The sequence below is a fragment of the Gouania willdenowi genome, chromosome 4 (assembly GCF_900634775.1).
Source record: "Gouania willdenowi chromosome 4, fGouWil2.1, whole genome shotgun sequence".
Lineage (NCBI taxonomy): Eukaryota > Metazoa > Chordata > Actinopteri > Blenniiformes > Gobiesocidae > Gouania > Gouania willdenowi.
Window position 1 is genome coordinate 29524590 of NC_041047.1, and position 20909 is coordinate 29545498.

The window sequence follows — 20909 nt, forward strand, 5'->3', positions numbered from 1 at the left end:
GTTGTTAGAGACTTCTAATGCCATCGTCAATGTTATTAAACTTTTAAATGCTTTTCATTTTTATGTATCATTTTAAACTTGTTGGAAATAACAAGATCCCACCCCGCTCCAGTACTTTGGAGGGCGATGATCCGCGACACAGTATTTTTGTGCCAATCTGGTTTGTCTGAATGCTTTAAAGAAATTTTAAAAGACCTGGCTAATCATGTAGTGAGACCCTCTCATCTGCTTGCATTTTACGCTCTACTTGTTGATGTTACTACCAAACTTGTGCTAAAAAACCATTCTGTAAATATCATGTTTGAGCTTGAAAAAATACACAATGTCATTTACCGTACTGTGGATCATTCTGTACTGGCTCAGATTTTAACAATGATAAAACGATAGATTTAGACTTTTGTATGTCATGTGATGTTTTAATTATTCATTCACGTTAGTTGTAGGTTTTTCAAAAAGTAAACGTTTAAAAATTATAAAAAAAACTTGTGTGCAATTGTTTTAGTTATTGTGTCAGGTTAGTTGTTGTCTTTTTGAAAAATCAATTTGTTTGCTCATGTTTTATATATATACACATATATACTTAAAAATGACTGATGCATCGCTAATAAAAATGAATAAATACTCTAAACCCTCTCTTTTCTTCTCATTCTTCCTTATCATGTCTGAGATACGTTTCATGAAAAAAGTATACTACACCCCAGCTCACCACAATAGCTTTGGTGGTGTAGAGCGACTCCGTAGAGATGTGCAAGATGAAATGGGAAAGACTGTCCCTGTAGAAAATGTTAAGAAATTCCTATCAACTCAAGATGCATATACTCTACACAAACCCGCCAGAATACATTTTCCTAGAAATTAGGTTTTTGTGTCTCGCCCGCTAAATCAATTTCAGGCTGATCTGTGCGATATGCAGGCCTGGTCTGAGCACAATGATGGGTACAATTATTTATTAACGGTGATAGATGTATTTTACAAGAAAGCTTACGTGAGGGCTCTGAAAAGAAAAACCGCAAAGGAAGTGGTGAATGCCTTTGAATCCATTTTTGCCGAAAGTCAGACGCCCAAAAAAATTCAAACCGACGCAGGGAAAGAATTTTTTAATAAAAGTTTTGAGGTTTTGATGAAAAAATACGGAATCGTTCATTTTTCCACAGCCAGCGATCTCAAAGCTTCTGTGGTGGAAAGATTCAATCGTACTTTAAAGGGTAGAATGTGGAGATATTTTACAGCAAACAACACTTTGCGATACCTTGATGTCCTACAAGACGTGGTGAAAGGTTATAATCACAGCTATCACACCACTATTAAAATGAGGCCTGTGCAGGTGACCGATCAAGTGTTTCAAAACTTGTACGGTACACCTTAATCACATCTTCCAAAGATGTTTTACGGATGAAATGTTTACAATATCACACTGTATACCCCGCAGACCACCTGTATGTGTATGTCTACAACTTTATGTACAGTAGTTTTATTTCTTTTCTTCTTAAAATGTAACAGTTTCATAAAATCCTCCTCTTTTTGGATTAATGTTGATTTGTGAGTGGAAGGTGAGTGTGAGCTTTTACAGTAAATGAAAAAGCCAGTTTTTATGAAAGAGTGGTATAAATCCTACTAGATAATTAATATAACGCTAAAGTGATGTCGGAAAAAGGGGAATTTCTCTGTAACATTAGACATTAAACATTGAATGCTGGCAAAATCAAAGAGGATTTTATGTAAAACCTCAACACAAGCGTAAAAAGTAGAGGTATGAAGATTTGGTCGTTTCCATGGGTGTCACTGTCACCCACATACTCAGCGTTGCTGCTCATCACCTTTAAAATGTGGCGTCATTTAAAAAGGAAATAAACAGACTTTCTAACGATATAAGATTTATTTCCAAGAGTCATTGCTACAAAAAAATCTAATACATAACACATTTCCTTACTTTATGTGCTAAAGATTATTTCTTTTTTGTCTTACTTATTAATAAGACAATTTTGCATCAGTTGAGGCTTGAACTCACAATGTCTGGCACAAGAGACGATGCTTTATGTCACTGAGTTTATTATTATTAGTACAAGTCAGCTGTGCAATACAAATGTTTAAAACTTATTCTCTCATTATATGAATTCTACAACTGCAATGTCAATAAATCAATAAGATAGATATAGTCGGTCTCACCTTGACACAAAACAAGGGCTCTGGAACCAGCCTTCTCGACAGGGGTTGGACTCTCTTCTACTCTGGAGTCGCCAATGGTGAGAGGCGCCGGGCCGGGGTGGCTATACTTCTTGCCCCCCGACTTAGTGCCTGTACGTTGGCGTTTACCCCGGTAGATGAGAGGGTAGCCTCCCTCCTCCTTCGGGTGGGGGGACAGATCCTGACTGTTGTTTGTGCCTATGGGCCAAACAGCAGCTCGGAGTTTCCACCCTTCTTGGATTCCTTAGAGGGAGTACTGGAGAGTGCTCCTTCTGGGGATTCCCTCGTTCTGCTGGGGGACTTCAACGCTCACGTTGGCAGCGACAGTGATACCTGGAGGGGCGTGATTGGGAGGAACGGGCCCCCTAATCGGAACCCAAGCGGTGTTTTGTTGTTGGACTTCTGTGCTCATCACAGATTGTCCATAACAATCACCATGTTCAAGCATAAGGGTGTCCATATGTGCACTTGGCGCCAGGACACCCTAGGCCGCAGTTCGATGATCGACTTCGTAGTCGTGTCATCGGACTTGCGGCCACATGCCTTGGACACCCGGGTAAAGAGAGGGGCGGAGCTGCCAACTGATCACCACCTGGTGGTGAGTTGGCTCCGATGGCGGGGGAGGATGCCGGTTAGACCTGGAAGACCCAAACATATAGTGAGGGTCTGCTGGGAACGCCTGGCAGAGTCTCCCGTCAGAAGGAGCTTCAACTCCCACTTCTGGGAAAACTTCAACCATGTCTCGGAGGAGGCGGGGGACATTGAGTCCGAGTGGGCCATGTTCCGTGCCTCTGTTGCTGAGGCGGCTGATTGGTGCTGTGGCCGCAAGGTAGTCGGTGCCTGTCATGGCGGCAATACCCGAACCCGTTGGTGGACACCGGGGGTGAGGGATGCCGTCAAGCTGAAGAAGGAGTCCTACCGGGCCTTTTTGGCCTGTGGGACTCCGGAGGCAGTAGACAGGTACCGACGGGCCAAGCGGAGTGCAGCCACGGCGGTCGCCGAGGCAAAAGCCCGGACATGGGAGGAGTTTGGTGAGGCCATGGAGAACGACTTCCGGATGGCTTCGAAGAGATTCTGGACCACCATCCGGCGTCTCAGGAGGGGGAAGCAGTGCACCGTCAACACCATGTATGGTGCGGATGGTGCGCTGCTGACTTTGACTCGAGACGTTGTGGATTGGTGGGGGGAATACTTCGAAGACCTCCTCAATCCCACCGACACGCCTTCCAATCAGGAAGCAGGGCCCGGGGACCCGATAGTGGGCTCTCCTATCTCTGGGGCTGAGGTTGCCGAGCTGGGTAAAAAGCTCCTCGGTGGCAGGGCTCCGGGGGTGGATGAGATCCGCCCGGAATTCCTCAAGGCCCTGGATGTTGTGGGGCTGTCATGGCTGACACGACTCTGCAACATTGCGTGGACATCGGGGGCAGTGCCTCTGGATTGGCAGACCGGGGTGGTGGTCCCCCTTTTTAAGAAGGGGGACCGGAGGGTGTGTTCCAATTATAGAGGGATCACACTCCTCAGCCTCCCCGGTAAGGTCTATTCAAGGGTACTGGAGAGGAGGGTCCGCCGGATAGTTGAACCTCGGATTCAGGAGGAGCAATGTGGTTTTCGTCCTGGCCGTGGAACTGTGGACCAGCTCTACACCCTCAGCAGGGTCCTTGAGGGGTCATGGGAATTTGCCCAACCAGTCCACATGTGTTTTGTGGACCTGGAAAAGGCATTTGATCGTGTCCCTCGGGGATTTCTGTGGGGGGTCCTCCGGGAGTATGCGGTATCGAACCTCCTGATAGGAGCTATTCGTTCCCTGTATGACCGGAGTCAGAGTCTGGTCCGCATTGCCGGCAGTAAGTCGAAATCGTTTCCGGTGAGGGTTGGACTCCGCCAGGGCTGCCCTTTGTCACCGATTCTGTTCATAACTTTTATGGACAGAATTTCTAGGCACAGTCAGGGCGTTGAGGGGGTCCGGTTCGGAGGCCTCAGTATTGCATCACTGCTTTTTGCAGATGATGTGGTCCTATTGGCTCTAACATACCATGACCTTCAACTCTCATAGGTTCATAGCCGAGTGTGAAGCGGCCGGAATGAGAATCAGCACCTCCAAATCCGAGTCCATGGTTCTCGACCGGAAAAAGGCGGAGTGCCTTCTGGAGATGAGGTTCTGCCCCAGGTGGAGGAGTTCAAGTACCTCGGGGTCTTGTTCACGAGTGAGGGAAGGATGGAGCGAGAGATCGACAGACGGATTGGTGCGGCGTCTGCAGTGATGCGGAGTCTGCACCGGTCCGTCATTGTAAAAAGGGAGCTGAGCCAAAAAGCGAAGCTCTCGATTTACAGGTCGGTCTACGTTCCAACCCTCACCTATGGTCATGAGCTTTGGGTCATGACCGAAAGAACAAGATCACGGGTACAAGCGGCCGAAATGAGTTTCCTCCGTAGGGTGGCTGGGCTCTCCCTTAGAGATAGGGTGAGAAGCTCAGTCATTCGGGAGGGGCTCAAAGTAGAGTCGCTGCTCCTCCGCATCGAGAAGAGCCAGATGAGGTGGCTCGGGCACCTAATTAGGATGCCCCCTGAACGCATCACTAGGGAGGCCCCGGGGAAGACCCAGAACACGCTGGAGAGACTCTCGGCTGGCCTGGGAATGTCTCGGGGTCCCCCCGGAAGAGCTGGAGGAAGTGGCCGGGGAGAGGGAAGTCTGGGCCTCCCTACTGAGGATGCTGCCCCCGCGACCCGGAAACGGCTAAGCGGAAGAAGATGGATGGAGCTGCACAGTCTCTCTTTTTTTTTTTTTCACTCCGCTGTAAGGCAGAGGGAGGCCACGCCCCCTCCCAAAGGCACGTTACTCTTCTGCCTCCATTCCCATTGCGTGATTTTACGTGTTTGCGCATGCGCAGTCAGGTCCCCAAGATGAAAACCATTTACGTGCAAAGGCAGCGTAGAGATCTGCCTTTTGACGTAACCGCGCTATGCTAAATACTATACGTAAGTTCACAGTACATTAGTGAATTGATACCACGTGACCGCTGCTGCTACGTTCTCCAGCTAGTGGGCGGGATAACACTACAGTCAGGATGACAGCGCTAGAGATGATAAAGAAAGTTTGTTTTGATGATTAACGACAGCTTTTAAAAGATGGGAGACCAATACCTGACATACCAGACCTTCAGCAAAGGTAAGGTCAGAACATGTTTCATACTTTTCACAGTGAATGGAACAAAAGGAAGGATTGGCTTTGTGGATGCTCCTCACTGAGGCTGTTCTAAGTTGTTGTTGTAATTTTCTCTGTGTTTCCAACACAAACAACAGATGTGCTGTCGTGTCATGAGATATATCTTGTTGGGAGAGTATGGAGGCTATATTAAATAATTGTTTATGTTTCTTTAATGGTGTTTATGATGTTGATTTTGTTAGATGGCTAAACACTTGTTTATGTGGATCTTGTTGGGTTTTTTCTTTCTTATTATGAATTTTATATTTTGATAAGCGTATTGAGATGACTTTGTTGGAAATTGCTTTATACAAATAAAATTGATTTGAATTGAATTAACACTTGACAGCAGAAACATGAAATTTGTCATTAGTGGTCTCGATTTGCAACGTGCCTACCCAACCCTAGTGGTCACGGCACGTCACTGCTTGTTAGGTACATAAGTTAAAAAGTGATGTTTTATAATGCTATTTTTGCATTGACTCAGTTGTTTGCATGAGAGCTAAATTCATAATGCTGTCAAAGAAAATTTGGTTTTCAAACATCATCTCATCTACCACAATGTTTGGAAAATGCGCTTGAAAGTTTGATTTCATCTCAACTGTAAACACTCTGTTTATGGACATTTTCATGCAATGCATTATGGGATGTGGAGTCCCGTACACAGAAGTGTTTTTACTTCATGATTGTAATTTCTCGTGATTCTTCTCCATTTTTCTTGTAGTTTGTTGCCGGTATTCCCTGTGATGTCGGAATAAAGTAAAATATGTATCACTCTCCACGTCTCAACATCCCACAATGCAATGTGCAAAACTTTTCTGATGATGTCAATAAACAGTGGAGCACAAAAACAAACATTCGGTTGGCAATTTAAACCTTTTGCATCTTTTTTTTGTTGAGCAAATTATCTTTAATAATAATAATATTAATAATGCATCAATTTTATATATTTTTGGGAACTTAAAATCACTTTACAGAATTAGGGGTTTTTCTTTCACTCCACTCTTAGTGGTGGTAAGCTACTATTGTAGCCACAGCTGCCCTGGGGCAGACTGACAGAAACAAGGCTGCAATAGTGTGCCATCGGCCCATCCGACCACACACTCACTCACACACTACATTAATACTAGGTAATGTCTTTGATTTATTGATCTATGAATCCTACACTATGTATTCATCTGATTACAAATGTTCATGTCCAGCAGCTTTAAGCAATCAGAGAACTGAGCCCTGTGGAACGCCGCAGCATAACCTCACTAATCTAACTCTTATGTAGCACAAACAAACTGGTTTTCCTTTGAACCATCCTAACTATTCATATGATGTATCATGAAAACCATCTTTGTGTTTCTTTTCCAGTAAAATACGACGACTAACCGTATCAAATACTTTTGAAAGGTCCAAGAATGTGAAGCGGTAAGTTAGTCAATCAGATGAAACAGAGCCACGTGAAGTGGATTATTTTATTTTTCTAAAAACCTTGAGATCCAGAATGTATTTACCTCATGTGTAAACCTTACTTTCAGGTAATGAAAGCGTGCAACACTAACATAACTCACAGCACTTGTAGTAAAGTTGCTCAAATCTCTAAACGCTGCATCAACATGACTACCACTTAACTTGAAGCAGCCCATCTGGAGGTAATTGACAAGCTGTGTATGACTTTGCTATGTGTGTGGATGACTCGAGTGTTTTGTGTGTGTTTAGGATGTGGACAAGCTGAGGTGCGTTGATAATTTGTGAAGTTGGAAAAACAAGGGAGGAGCAAACTGTAATAAGTGTGTGGAGGCTACAGAGAGACGCTGGGGTTGAGGAGGAGGTAAAACTCATGTTTCCATTGACTTCCTGCAGTTTCACCGACTGCCTCCTCAACGTCTCTGAAGCTGAACAGATTTCAAATTGATCTCTTTTGTTTTTATCTTAAACCTGGAAACTTTACTTGGACAGAAAGAAGGGAACGAGCTGAGCAGAGAGAATTATGATCTCCTTTACATTTCTGCTTCGGCTTCTATTACACGTATACTTCTCCTCGGCGCGTGAGTACCAAACTTCAACTGCAAACTTCAATGGGAATTGTTCGGGGAGAGAGCAAAATACGAATGTTTCCAGGGTTGAAATCAAGATTGACAACATGTTTTTGTTTTCAAAGTCAACGTGAGACAAGTCAACTTTGGAGAAAAACTGCACATCAAAGTAGATTCCATCGAAGTGTCTTTTTAGATGATTGTTATTATTGAAATTTACCATCTTGATGTCGTTACCAGAGACGTTTGGCAAGAACTTAACCAATCAATGCGGTTGGTTAAGTCATATCTTACGATACAAATAATTATAGCCTAATTGTGTAATTTTTCACAAAATTAATACCAGATGCCAACATGAGCGGCGACTTTGTACCATATGTTGGTTTAACTGAGAGCAGAGTCCATTAGACACTGTGGTGATGGAGCTAATGAGAGAAAATAATTAATGCTCATCAGGTTAGTGACATGACGAACATGTAAAGTCATCAGTGTGTAGAAATGTATCATCTGCACACAAGTTGGTCATTCTGCAAATAACCAACGTTGCGTGTGGTGGTGGGGAAATGGGGAGCATAATGGATGTTGTTTATACTCCTTGTAATTAACAGGATGTTTAATGTCATTGAAGCCTGAAGCTAATTCCTCTGTCCTCTCATCACTCACGTGTTTTTTATCCATAATTCATCTCCAGTGTTGCAGAACATGTGTTGGAAAGTTTATCTGCTCTCCACCTGCTGCACGGTTAATAAAATTCTTAACTCGCATATTTGTGTGAAGAAGGAGGCCAGTGGTAACATTCAAAAACACTGCAGACTCTTTCCCAGAGGTATCAATCATAAGGGTTAACTATAAAGCAGGTAGTATGGGAAAACATTTAGGAATTGCACCGACAACCTGGGGGTGGACTTTGATGTATAGACTGGACTGCAGCTTCATAAATCCACTTCATTACCAGGTCATAAATATGGACCAGGTTCACATGCAGACACACAGACATGCGCACCTCTAATATAAGCTCCATCACTCTGCAATGCTTCATGGGTCAGGATGGAGCAATGAATTTTCTTCCTTTTATTTTGGAGTCAAATGTTGCACCAAAACAGCTCAAAATCTATTGGATTTAATTTATTCAGAAGCCACTATTTCAACCTTGGGGTCCCAACAACAAGGTTGAAAAACACTGATTTAGTGGGTTGCCTGAAATTTATATCTGAGAAATGTAATTTTTTCAAATTATTATCATTATTATTATTATTTAAACACACAATCTTAAACAATTATTATTATTTCTGTACTTTCACTTTGAGAAATATAAATCTAGTTCAACTAAAATGCAGTGATAAATAAATACATATCTGAACATATCTTGGGGGTCACCAGAAATGGATCCAAAAAAGATTGGGAACAACTGCACTAAAAACTGTTTCTTTCCACAAAATAAGACTCTTTAAAATGTGTGTCATCACTTGTTCATTCCATAATTATGCTCTATAGTTGTTTTTAAATAGTTGTAGTTGGATAAAACAGGGTATTTGGATTCCGAAATACAATAAAGGGGTACTTGAGTCAACACTGTGCTATAAAACCCTTTTCACTCTGAGATATGGTTGAGAGGGTCAGATTAAATGAGTATTACGCACACTGGGTGTATGTTTTCATTTTGTAAAGTGTCGTCTTAGTGAAATATCATCAATGGAGCCAAATGTGGCAAAGGGTGCAGAATCTAAACTATATTACAGATGATTCTTTTAATAAAATGAAACTATTTTATAACATATAAATCAAAGTCTTTCATGCTTTCCATAACTATTATTTTTATTATTATTATTCTACCTACTATTGTATTGTACTATGTATTTTGTGTTGAAGTGCATACTGGTTCAAGTGTATTTACTTTTAAAAAGAAATCTGCTTTCAATTTGGAGCAAGAGTTTTTTAATGTCACTTTGTTTTTTAAATTTCACATTTTCCATGTTGCGTTTTTTGCATGAACCAATGCACTAACTCCAGCTCTGCTAAAATAAAACACATTGTTGCATCTCCACAGATAGAAAACAGGGATCCAACACAGCAAAAAGAGCTGGAAACGTAGCTCCTCTTTTTGTTTTTTCTGGCTTGACTGAAATAAACTTTTATTCTCTTATTGAATCCCCTAGAATCTAGAATATGCCTAAAAAATTATGATTATTGTTTTCACTAAATTTTTCTATAATAATTCTAGGATGAATATAAATTACTCCACCAGATCATCTGAAATATTTAGTAACATATATCTAGAACCTGAAATATATGTTGTTTTGCTTTATCACAGTGTTTTTATGTGATCTTCATTCTATAAATATATATATATATATATATATATATACTGTATATACATTTGGTCTAAAGGGCCAAATCCGGCCCTATAGACCATCCATTTCGGCCCACAGGAGAAAGTAAAAAAGACAGAAAAGACATTAATTATTGTGTAAATGACCAAATAATTTAGTTGTTGATCTCTCAGCCCTTCTAAATACACTAATTCAATACAACTCTACAATGTATGGAGGATCGCAAATTGTCTCTTTCTCTTGGACTTTGATCCTCTTTCCCTTTTCCTCGTGTGTGACGATTTCATCAAAACAAACCGGCATCTTTAATGATTATGTCACGTGTGAGTAAAATTACAAATTTCTCAAATAGAGCAAATATTAACAGAGTTACAGTTATTTAAATGAATGTGTTCCCCAAGATGCATTCAGGGTCCTTGGGAAACCCGGAAAATTTCAATAATTTGTAAAATATCCCCAGACAACCCAGACAAGACGTGAAAAGAGGCCATGTCTGGGTAAATCCGGACATATGTTCACCCTATTCTCGTACTTTCTCATCTGGCAAATTCACCTGGCAGCCCGGATTGGACCCTCTGTGAGGTTGTTTCTGACCGGTAGTCCATATATTTGGCACCCCTGTCGTGCAATGTAGATCATAATATCTGACAAAGCAGATATGAGTTTCACACAGTCTGAGACAGTCACTGTGTGTCTCTGTGTTTACTCCTCAGAGTTTGCCGTAATCTCTCCACAAGACCCCGTCCTGAGAATCGGCTCCAGCCTGACAGCCACATGCACAGTGAGCCCAGAGTTTGGCCTTCACGCCAGCACATTGTTCTGGACCCTGAACGGGGTGAAGTTGGCCAGCAGGACCTACAGCCTGCTGTCCTCCACCATGCTGAGCGTCACCCTGCATAGCCTCAACGGCTCCCAGCAGCAGTCTGGGGACAACCTGGTGTGTCATGGCGCAGATGGACATGTCCTGGCTGGTTCCTGCCTCTTTGTGGGCAGTAAGTGGAAGCTCTCACTTTATCTTTGGGAAGAGGAGGGCACAAATGGCCAGTATATCAGTTATCATGCATATTTTGACCACTTTTGTGGTTTTTAGAGCAAGTTTGTTGACACGTTTGCCGCACTTGACTATATTTTGGCTTTATTTATCACAGAAAAGCAGCTAAAATAGCAGTGCTGACTGTAATCCTTTCTGTAAAGGATGAAATAGTGACTACTTATCTATTCATTGATACCAACAAACAAACAGTCTGGTTGTAAAACAATTGGATGGCTTTTAGCTTTATTTGTGAGTTTAGAAAAAATAAATTATGTAAAAATTTGATCTTCTTTTGTCCACTTCATGTCAGGGTGTGTGAGATCCCAAAGGTAAGATATTAGAGGAAGTAAAAGTAGTAACATAAATTCATAAAAGAACATATCTATTCAGGTGCAAAAAAGTGAAAGTACAAATCTTAAATAGCAGAGGGAGGAAATCAGGAAATTAGACACACCTGAGTGGAAACAGGAGGGATCCTGATAATTACCAGCACACAAACAGGAACTAAAACCAAAAAGCAGCTGAAACAACACACCAACTTAAAAAGAGCACCAAAACAGCTTGAGCACATTTGGAAAAATAAAGATTGTGACACATCAGAGTAGAGACTTTTTTTTTTTTGGCTTGCATCAATGAATGGGCTCAATAATCAAATTCATTTCAATTCATGCCTAAGGGTAAAATAATAATGTTTTGTTGGGGAACTCAGGGAATTCCACTATGTGTGAAACACCTCCATAATGCCAGTGAAAAACTTTCATGCCTCCTACTGTATAAGAAACAAAAAAGGAAATTCTGTAACGCTGAATCTAAATCTCTTGGCTTATATTGTTTTGATGTATTTCATCTTTCTCAGTGCCCCCAGAGAAACCAGTAAATTTATCATGTTGGTCTCGAAACACAAAGGACTTGAGCTGCAGGTGGAGACTGGGTGGGTTGGGTGAGACCCACATATTAACCAAATACACCCTGAAATACAAACTGAGGTGAGTTAAATATTATCAACCTGTACTTTGCAGCATTGAAGCCTGATACAGTTTAATTAGTCTCCAAACATCAGTGGCAGTTAGTTCCAGCGTCTTCTATTTGAACAGTATGTTAAGTTGAGGTTTCGTTTATTCACATGTCTAAATAAATGTAAAAAAACAAAACCTCAACTTAACAAACATCACTTGCTTTTATGTGGTTTGTGGGATCAGGTGGCACGAGAAGGAGAAGGAGTGTGAAAGCTACCGCACAGATGAGCAGAGTTACTCCTGCTACATCCCTCATAACATCGCTCTATTCACCCCCTATGAGATCTGGGTAGTGGCAGCCAATGAGCTAGGCTCAGCTACCTCTGACATCACCACTCTGGACATCCTTGATGTAGGTGAGCATGAGGAACTTCTGTTTTGACCCGAAACAAGCTGCTTTCTTGCTGTTTATTCTCCTGTGTGGGACCGTAGATCTATGGCCAAAACACTAATCTAACACAATCAATGGTAAAGGTTTGCTCTTTCTGACCCCTGCTGAGCCAGCATTTTGGTTCAGGCTCCATCTATAAGAGATTAAGTATTTAGTTGTAAAACTTTACAGCATAGCGGCTGCTTTTCAGGCACTGCAATCACAGCTTTGAAGGGGCAGAATTATGAAAAAATCCCTTGATAAAGGTTTTGCTACAGTGATATACATTCCTTTAACCTCATTCAGAGGGCCAACGTAGAAAAAGTTTTGTTTCCTCCCTCCCTTGTTATTCCACATTTTGTAAAAAAAATCAGCTCCAAATGAGCGAGTTGGATTTTTGCCCCCTTATGACTCATAAAGTAGACAATCCTGACAGTCCTGGCTCCTCCTACCCTATAAGAATGTGAGCTCCTCCCTCTCAAACTACCTCACAGGTAAAACAAACATGGTGAGGCCTGGTTTAATATAGAATGCACTTTATACTTTATTGTCATATATGTAAAGCTACATACACGAAATGTGTTCTCTGCATTTAACCCCTCCCTGAGGAGCAGTGGTAGCCACAGTGTAGCGCCCAGTAACCAGTTGGGGACTTGCTGAACATCCTACAGTGATTGACCAGGGAGATTAGAACCATTGACCCTCCGATTACAAGCCTGCTCCCTTAACCACTAGACCACCACTTTGTATCTTTACGTTCAGTATAAAGATAAACCAGCGAGTGCTCACAATCACTTTTATCAGCTGTATCCCACCTCCGTATCGCCTTTATGTGATGATCTGACCTGTTTGTGACCCAATGCAACGACAGCGGTAGAACAAAATAATGGACTATATTCTTAAAAGGACTAATCATGTGGTCAGAAGAGGTGAGGAGGACAAGAGAGCGACTTAGCAGCTCCAGTGAGTGTTTGAAACAGCCGATTCAGCTGACTGACTCCGCTGCCGCTGCAATAAACACACACTGAAGCAGCATTTGTCGGACTCACAATCACAATAGCCGCTTAAATAGCCATGTGTTTTACTGTAATGTGCAGTTTTTTGGCTGAAAACAATAACAAGAGTGTGTGGATAGCAAAAGAAAAGTGCTATGGTGATCGTCCTCTCCAAGAGTGAGGCGTGGAGTCAGAGTGTACAGACACACCTACCCCAAAACGGCCTCTTTTTAGGAGCGGTCATGAAAATTACTTTTCAGAGGGCTAAAACTCTTGAAAACAGGAGAGTTTGGGAAATTCTGACTGACTGCATCCAGTGAAAGACCCAGCCATAATCTGATTATAAGCATCATCTCAGACTGACACACAGAAAGGGGTCTCAGATGCACAATAAGAGGATTGCATCTGAGACCCATTTGTTATAGCATTTCACTGCTATAACAGCAGAAACGATGCATGCTAGCTCTTTTCTCTCTCTATCCTGAACATATAAAAGAAGCACTTTAACAAGACATTTATTAAGTTCTTTAATAACGTTCTTCCTCTTCCTCAACTGTTCCCTTTGTCTCAAGCACTTGAGCTGCTTTACTGCGGAAGGTGAATGTTTAATTCATTATCCGCTCTCAGAGAACACACAGCTAAGGAGTCATAAAGTGCAGGAGTTTGTGACTCAGAGTCACACCAAATTCTGAGGCTGGGCTGACTGTTTTTCTCTGTGTTCATTGACAGTGGCTTCCTGCAGTGTCCGAAGCCTTACCCCTCAGCTTGTTTTCACAGATTCAAAACGATATAGTTTAACACATAAAGTAACAAAACATCGGTAACACTTTACTTGAAGTTTTATACATAAAGGCTGACATTACTTTGTCATTTAGTGTCATTCATTAACCTAACCCTTTGTTACTCTAACCCCTCACCCCTAAACTAAACCATAACCCTGCTGAGCCCTAAACCCTAACCCTAACTTTACCCAACCCCAGTAGATCCTTCCACCTAACCCAAAAAATACCAACATAGCTCCAATAGTGTCATAATTTAGCAAATGACACTTAACTCATTGACTGCCATTGACCATGTCTATAGACGTCATTTGGTTTAGCAACGTTGACTGCCAATGACGTCTATTGATGTCAATTATGTTTTTCAGAGGGAACTGGTGCAGTAAAGCCTTATGCAACTTTCATGTAAAGATCTTAATTGTAGACAATATTTTTTTCTTTAACCCCTGGAAGTGTTTAAGTGGTGGCCATGATAAAAGAGTGCTTGAATTTTCTGAGGAAAGGAAATGCGGTCGTGATGTCATCCACGAGGTTATGGAAAAGTGGATAGGAAAGAAGATAGGAAAGGAGATAGGAGGCACTATTCAGACAGCCCATCTCAGCCCATGAGATGAGGGTAGGACAGTGGTGACGAGAGCAGGAGAAGATCGAGAAAGAAATCAGATAAGGAAAAATACAGGCAACTTACACTTGAACAGGTTTTGATTAGCGGTGGTTCTCGTAGTAAGAGTGTTGGAGCCGGATGATGATGATCATGGTAAAGTAGGAGTATCAAGGAAGCAGACAGGTGTTCCACCTAAAAAAGCCACCGAAAAGCATGCTAAGGATGCTAACCCCCCCGACAGAGCTGCTGGTTGCAGGTAAAAATTAGTATTTTGTCATCAAAAGCCTTTTCTCAGTGTTGTTTTTGCTGTTTTATAGAAGAAAACCACTGTTCAGATGTTTGAGGTGTCACCAACGCAAAAAAATGTTAGCGTCAAAGTCACTGTTCTGCATGATACGTTTCTTCTTACGAAAAAGCTCATTTTCTCTGTTTTTTGGTCAGAAACAGCTGTTTTTGGTGAAACCAGTCTATGTTATACTGCTGATAAATAAAGAACGGAAAAATTAAAAAAAAAAATCCTGATGAAAGAAGAGAGTCTAATCTTTCTTCTAGTGGTTTCTATGTTTACATAGTCATAGCACACAATATTCTGTGGGTCTTGAAAGATCAGTGAAAATAATCTAAAACACCTGGCAATATGAGGTTGGCTGCTCTGAAAATGGCTGGCAGCCAATGATTTAATAACAGCTTAATGACAGCCTTCATGACACCTTAGTCATGCTAATGACAGCATAATGTCAGCCTTATGTATAAAACTTCAAGTAAAGTGTTACCAAAAAAAATCTATTTTTCTGTTTTTATTCAGTTGTTGGCCCAAACTTCACCCTTTACACACAAGGGCTGCGTGAATAAGGCGACAAAAAGGCAACTTAGTTGGAGTGATTTTGCTACTTTAGTCCACAGTCCTGAATAAATTCAAAGTACAACCACCGTGCCCCAGGGCGGCACTGGTTCACGCCAAGTCTGAAAGACACCCGCAAACCCCACACCCCCGCACGGACACCCCATGATCAAAAGGTGGCAGAAACACATTCTATACCACTCTGCACACAGTGCAACAAAGAGAGAACACCTTTGAATACCTGCGCTCCACACCTTGAATACCACACAACTCGGCCTCTAGGTATAGTGCATAGTGTGAGCTTCGCTGCTTGAAATAGGGGCCCATGCGGCACGCAGCAGCACAAGGCTTAGCAGAACTGAGTCCCTCTCTATCCCATTGAGTTCCTGGACCTCATGTGAATGTTTGTCAATGTAATCCGCTGTGGATACAGATGTATCTTACCTCCTGTAAAATGTTATATCTGAGTCAATGTCACTCTAAGCACATGTACCTTCACTCTTTGTCCGTCTGCAAACATTTGTAACATCTGTTGTTGTGCATGCAGTGACCACAGACCCTCCTGCCAATGTGCAGGTGAGTCGTGTTGGCGACCTGGAGGACCAACTGACGGTTCGCTGGGCCAGTCCGCCTGAGCTCAAGGACATCCTGTTCAAGGCCAAATACCAGATCCGCTACAGACTGGAGGACAGCGCTGACTGGAAGGTCGTCCAGTCAAACACCTCATCCCAATCCAAACACATACACACTACAATGGCACACATACACAGCTCTCAACTGCTTCTTGCCTGAGCCATCAGTATAAGGTCAGGTTTAAAAAGCTCGCTGTCATGAGCAGCTGGTAAGCTTTAAAGGCCAGCTTTGATCTGAAAGAGCAGAAGCATTGCTTTGAGAAACTTTCTCTTTGATGTTTTTCTGCTAAATCCTGTTATTATTTCTTTTGCATGTTCAACAACAAAGAGCTTCTTTAAATCAGCGAATCAGGCTTGAAAACGGTCCAGACTTTATTTGTGGCTATAACCTTGCGATCAGGGATGATTGTCAGTATGTCATCACTGTCAAAGATGATCAACATGTTCACTCCAAAAAGCCTCACTGGCTTTGAGTGACTATAAACATCTGAAACATTTGACATAGCGTCGCTGCCTCTGAGCCAGGCTGTTGTTAGTTTGTGTCCCTTCTTTTCAGTGTGAGCGTCTGTTTCAAACACACGTTCAGGAACTGTGTCTCTCTCCACAGGTGGTGGATGATGTTGGTAATCTGACGTCGTGTCGGCTGGCTGGCCTTCAGCCCGGCACGGTGTATTTTGTCCAGGTCAGATGTAACCCAGTGGGTATTTTTGGCTCCAGGAAGCCAGGCATCTGGAGTGAATGGAGCCACCCGACTGCTGCCTCCACTCCAAGCATTGGTGCGTGTTTTACAAAAAGTTGATGTCGTTAAAAAAGAAAGCAAATATCCTGAAACCATCAAAGAATTTTTGGTTTCAGTGATGCATTAGTCTGGATTAATGTGGCTTATTTTTAGTCTCATATAAGTAGAGGCACGTCATTTATTTGTGCTTGATAAACAAAACAAAACCATCCAAAGGGTTCAACCTCTAACTCATGTCTTATCTTTCTTTGACTTTAAAGGCCATTAAATGCCTCTCATTAATCCAAACCATTTCTTTCTTTCAAATAATCAACCTCTCAGTGCCAATTATAGTCAGAAGCACAATGTCCTTCTCCTTGATTCAACATCCTGAACCAGAACATCCAAACCGCCTGTGAGCCAGAAAAGAAAAAAACCCAAACATCAGCTGATTCTATGATAAAGATCTGCAAACAGGAAACCGATTCGAGCCACAAAGACATTTGATATATTTTTGTTGTAGGTTCATAGATTGATCAAGTCAAAGAGCAGGTTGTCTGTCTTCAGCACACGTGGGACTCATAAAGACTGAGTGGAAGCAGGTTTAAGGGTTGATAATGTGGTATTTACTCTCCACAGAGGAAGTTGTTACACGGCTCTGGTGTTTGCCATTAAGAATTGATCATGGCAGTCAGCTGCACGTTCATTTCTAAGTCTGTAAACTGTGAGCTTTGTTTATTCCTATGTAGCAGTAGTCAATAGGATCACTGCTTTAAAATTAACCAGTGTGACCTGCAAAGCTGTTTTTAATGGGGTTTTTTTTCAGGATCAGGATTTTGTTGGTCTGCATCTGTAGGTCAAAGATGACCCATCTATTTCACAGTGATGCAAAGCCTTAATCTGTAATTCCATCTAAAGTATCATTTGATATAAAAATCTGATAAGTATTTCAGGATCTAATTGTGAATCAGACTGGAAACATTTATTAAATCACATATGAGAATCCGCAAAGTATGTTGGCAGCTTTAGGCTTGACTCAGGGAAGAGGACGCCCCCTGCCTTGCATAGTCTTGTGGGCTGCGCGAATGAAACAACCAGGCTTTTCCTGATTGGTCATGGGACAGGTGTGCACCAGTGGTTGGGAAAGATATCATCACTTAAGGCTGACATACACTGTGCAATTTTTGGCCCATTTTGAGCCAATTTTTGGCTCATTCGTCCATATTTTGGGATTGTGCGAGTCTCTGCTAGATCGTGTGTCGTGCATCGTGTAGTATACATGGGGTCACAAGAAGCGATTAGCACCTCACGACCAGCTCCCGATCAGCAATCGTATGGAAATCAAACATGTTTGAAATCCAGTCGTGAGGGTATCGCATTGTTGAAGCAGTGCCACGGACCGGCTTACCTTAAACGCTCACACTGCACTTGCGCGAACACTGTAGGACCGCTGTAAAATTGATGGACTGTACTGCCCACGTCTGTCCAGCCAGCTCCTGGTCCATCACATCGCCAGCTTTTCTTTTTTAAAGCTCTTTTTGCTGAGATTTGTGAGTGTCTCTCCTCTTCCAGGTTCTTCTTCTTTGTCTGTTTTAACGGCGACGCTTCAGTGTTCTTCTTCTTCTTCTAATTTGTACGTGGCATTTCCGGAAACAAGACCCCGACGTGTCGTGTATGAACGTACAGTTTGAGCAGTCAAATTGTGTCAGAGTGTCAGTGCGTACAGTGTGAGAACATGAATCGTGAGCGGCGCACATTCAGATTCTGCACATGAGTCGCACAGTTTGAGCTGGAGCTGAGTACAACGATAGAAAAAATCACACAGTGTATCCCAGCCTTTAGGGGGCTGAGAATCCACCAAGAAAAGAGAGGATGTTAGAGAGAGCAGAGGCAAGGGAATGCCATTTACAAGTACTTCTTACGAAGCAACCAGTCAAATTAAATCAATTGAAGCACAGCGACAGTTTCAAAACCACAGTTCGCAAAGCATCAGCACCCATGTCACTGAAGAGGTTTGTACAGCCACAGAAATGCAGATGGGGGACTCTACCCATCCACAGAGAACATCAATGGAAGAGAACAAAGGGCACAGACAGAGTGTGAGGTGGCCTAAAGATGCGGATAGGAGAGAGTGGGAAACAGTTATGGGACGCAAGCTCAGGCTTGATTGCCCTGTAGCTGTCCACCTTTGATGAGTGTCTAGTATTTAAAAGGCCGAAACACCCCCTGATTCAATGGAACACTACTGATGGTACATCCCAAAATGTACATCTTTCCCATATCTGAAACAGCTCCCATGCCACTCTCAAATGGTAAACCTCATGTCATGTTACTACTATCTCTTGGCACAAAGGACAGGTTAACATCGCGTCCTGTGTTTAATGATTAAAATTAAAGCATGAGAATTGTTCCTGCAGAAGTGTGCATGGACAATGCGTAAGTATTTTCATCAAATAAGTATAATATTACCAGCACTAACATGTAAAATGAGTTGTCCTTTGCATTTCTTTGTGGATGGGATCAGACTACAGTCAGAGCAATGGGAGGTTTGGGGAGATTTGACATTGTAACAATGGTTTCCTGTATTGATGGTCTCACAGTGGTGCACACCAACACTATAACTTTGATTGCTGATGAAGATAACACTGGTTGTCATAGAGGTGTCTGAATAATGAACACCACTTCAATGAACTCAAAAGCTGCAGAGCAACCTCATTGACCCTGAGAACCTTAACAGGATTACTACTGCAACAACACATCATCAGTAGGGTAAAAGTGACTGTTAAAAACGACAGAGTGCATTAGAATTGGTAAAAACTGGCAACAATGTGTCTTATTTGACCTTATGTTACTCAAACACCATCTGTCCTCGCCCTCCTCCCAGAGCGACTGCTGAACGCCTCATGTGATCTGAAGCCTGCTGAGCAGAACTCAACCCTGCGCCGGGAGCTCAAACAGTTCTTCGGCTGGGTACGGAAACACGCCAACGGCTGCAGCGGTGTGTCCATCAAACTGTACGACCAGTGGAGAGTAACGCTGCAGAAATCCCAGAGAACCCGACACCAGGTAGGTAAGCAGAACCAGTCTTCTGTCTCTTTTGATCATCACTGCAGAGCAGCATCAGGGTCCTGGGTTGAACTACGGTACCTGCTTTTGTTACAAGCTGAGTTAGCACTTTTCTTGAAGTTGTATACATAAGGCTGACATTACGCTGTTATTAGCATGAATAAAGTGTCATGAAGGCTGTAATTAAGTGTCATTTGCTAAATTATGACACCTTTGGAGCTATGTTGGCATTTTTTGGGATAGGTGGAGGGGTCTAGTGGGGTTAAGTAGGATTGGGGTTAGAGTAACAAAGGGTTAGGGTAACAAACACCACTTAATGACAGCCTTCATGACACCTTATTCATGCTAATGACAGGTGTCATGCCATAATAATGACAGTAAAATGTCTGCCTTTATGTATAAAACTTCAAGTAAAGTGTTACCTAAGCTGTCATCATTTTTACTGACACAACGAGGAAAGATTTCAACAACCAAATAACATTTTACATGCCCAAAAGTGGGGGACGATGTACTCCCATTCAGAAAAAGTAATAGAACCACAAACGTCCTTTGGACCAATGTGAGCGAGCTCAGCAGGCTCCCTGCATGGTGTTGATATGAGCCTTTTCTGAATTTTGTCCCATTGTTCACACTGATCACCAGATCATGGGATCACAAGAATGACATGATGCATGCTCATTTGTTTTTTTGAAAATGCTTTCTACAAAAAATGATCTGCTTTTATTTTTTTCAGTTACTACAAGACAATAACTCATAGCATTCATCAGCAGTGGCTGGACATTTTTCCAAAGAAGTGTGTGCAGAGGAGAACTGATCCAGAGTTCTCCAGTGATGTGAGCAGTCCTTGTCTGTGGGAACCTGCTTTGTTTCAGGATCAAGTTTAAAGGGAAACCCTGCAGCCTTCTATTAAGACTAATCCACAGTCACTATATTTCAGTTTTTTATTGATTAATAATCAATTTAATTTGTGACATTATCATAGAGCAGATTAAATCACTTATCACACATCCAAAGTGAATTAAGGAGTGTCTGAAAGTTTCATCAATATGTATATGCATTATTGTTTACTTATCTAATTGTGTGGTTTATATTATGTAAGCGTTGCCAAATAAAAC

At 42.1% G+C, this 20909-nt stretch overlaps 1 protein-coding gene across 3 annotated transcripts; it reads left to right on the forward strand.

Annotated features, from left to right (window-relative positions):
• Positions 1-7155: 7155 nt before the first annotated feature.
• On the forward strand, positions 7156-20890 carry crlf1b (cytokine receptor-like factor 1b). 3 transcript variants are annotated; one of them, XM_028445522.1, is made up of 8 exons: positions 7156-7422; positions 10454-10732; positions 11630-11759; positions 11973-12145; positions 15926-16083; positions 16618-16786; positions 19613-19798; positions 20528-20890. In XM_028445522.1, exons 1-8 carry the CDS (start codon positions 7365-7367, stop codon positions 20542-20544), a joined length of 1170 nt encoding a protein of 389 aa, XP_028301323.1. In that variant the 5' UTR covers positions 7156-7364; the 3' UTR covers positions 20545-20890. The 3 variants fall into 3 exon arrangements, with proteins under 3 accessions (XP_028301323.1, XP_028301322.1, XP_028301324.1); XM_028445521.1 differs by having other exon boundaries at positions 19613-19794; XM_028445523.1 differs by having other exon boundaries at positions 11973-12141; positions 15955-16083; positions 19613-19794.
• Positions 20891-20909: the final 19 nt, after the last annotated feature.

What these genes read in the sequence shown, in the direction of transcription:
- crlf1b (XM_028445521.1), top strand. Translation starts at nt 7,365, where the DNA reads ATGATCTCCTTTACATTTCTGCTTCGGCTTCTATTACACGTATACTTC. An exon ending in CGTATACTTCTCCTCGGCGC is followed by an intron (nt 7,423 to 10,453) that starts GTGAGTACCAAA and finishes TTTACTCCTCAG; the next exon opens with AGTTTGCCGTAATCTCTCCA. An exon ending in CCCAGAGAACCCGACACCAG is followed by an intron (nt 19,795 to 20,527) that starts GTAGGTAAGCAG and finishes TATTTTTTTCAG; the next exon opens with TTACTACAAGACAATAACTC.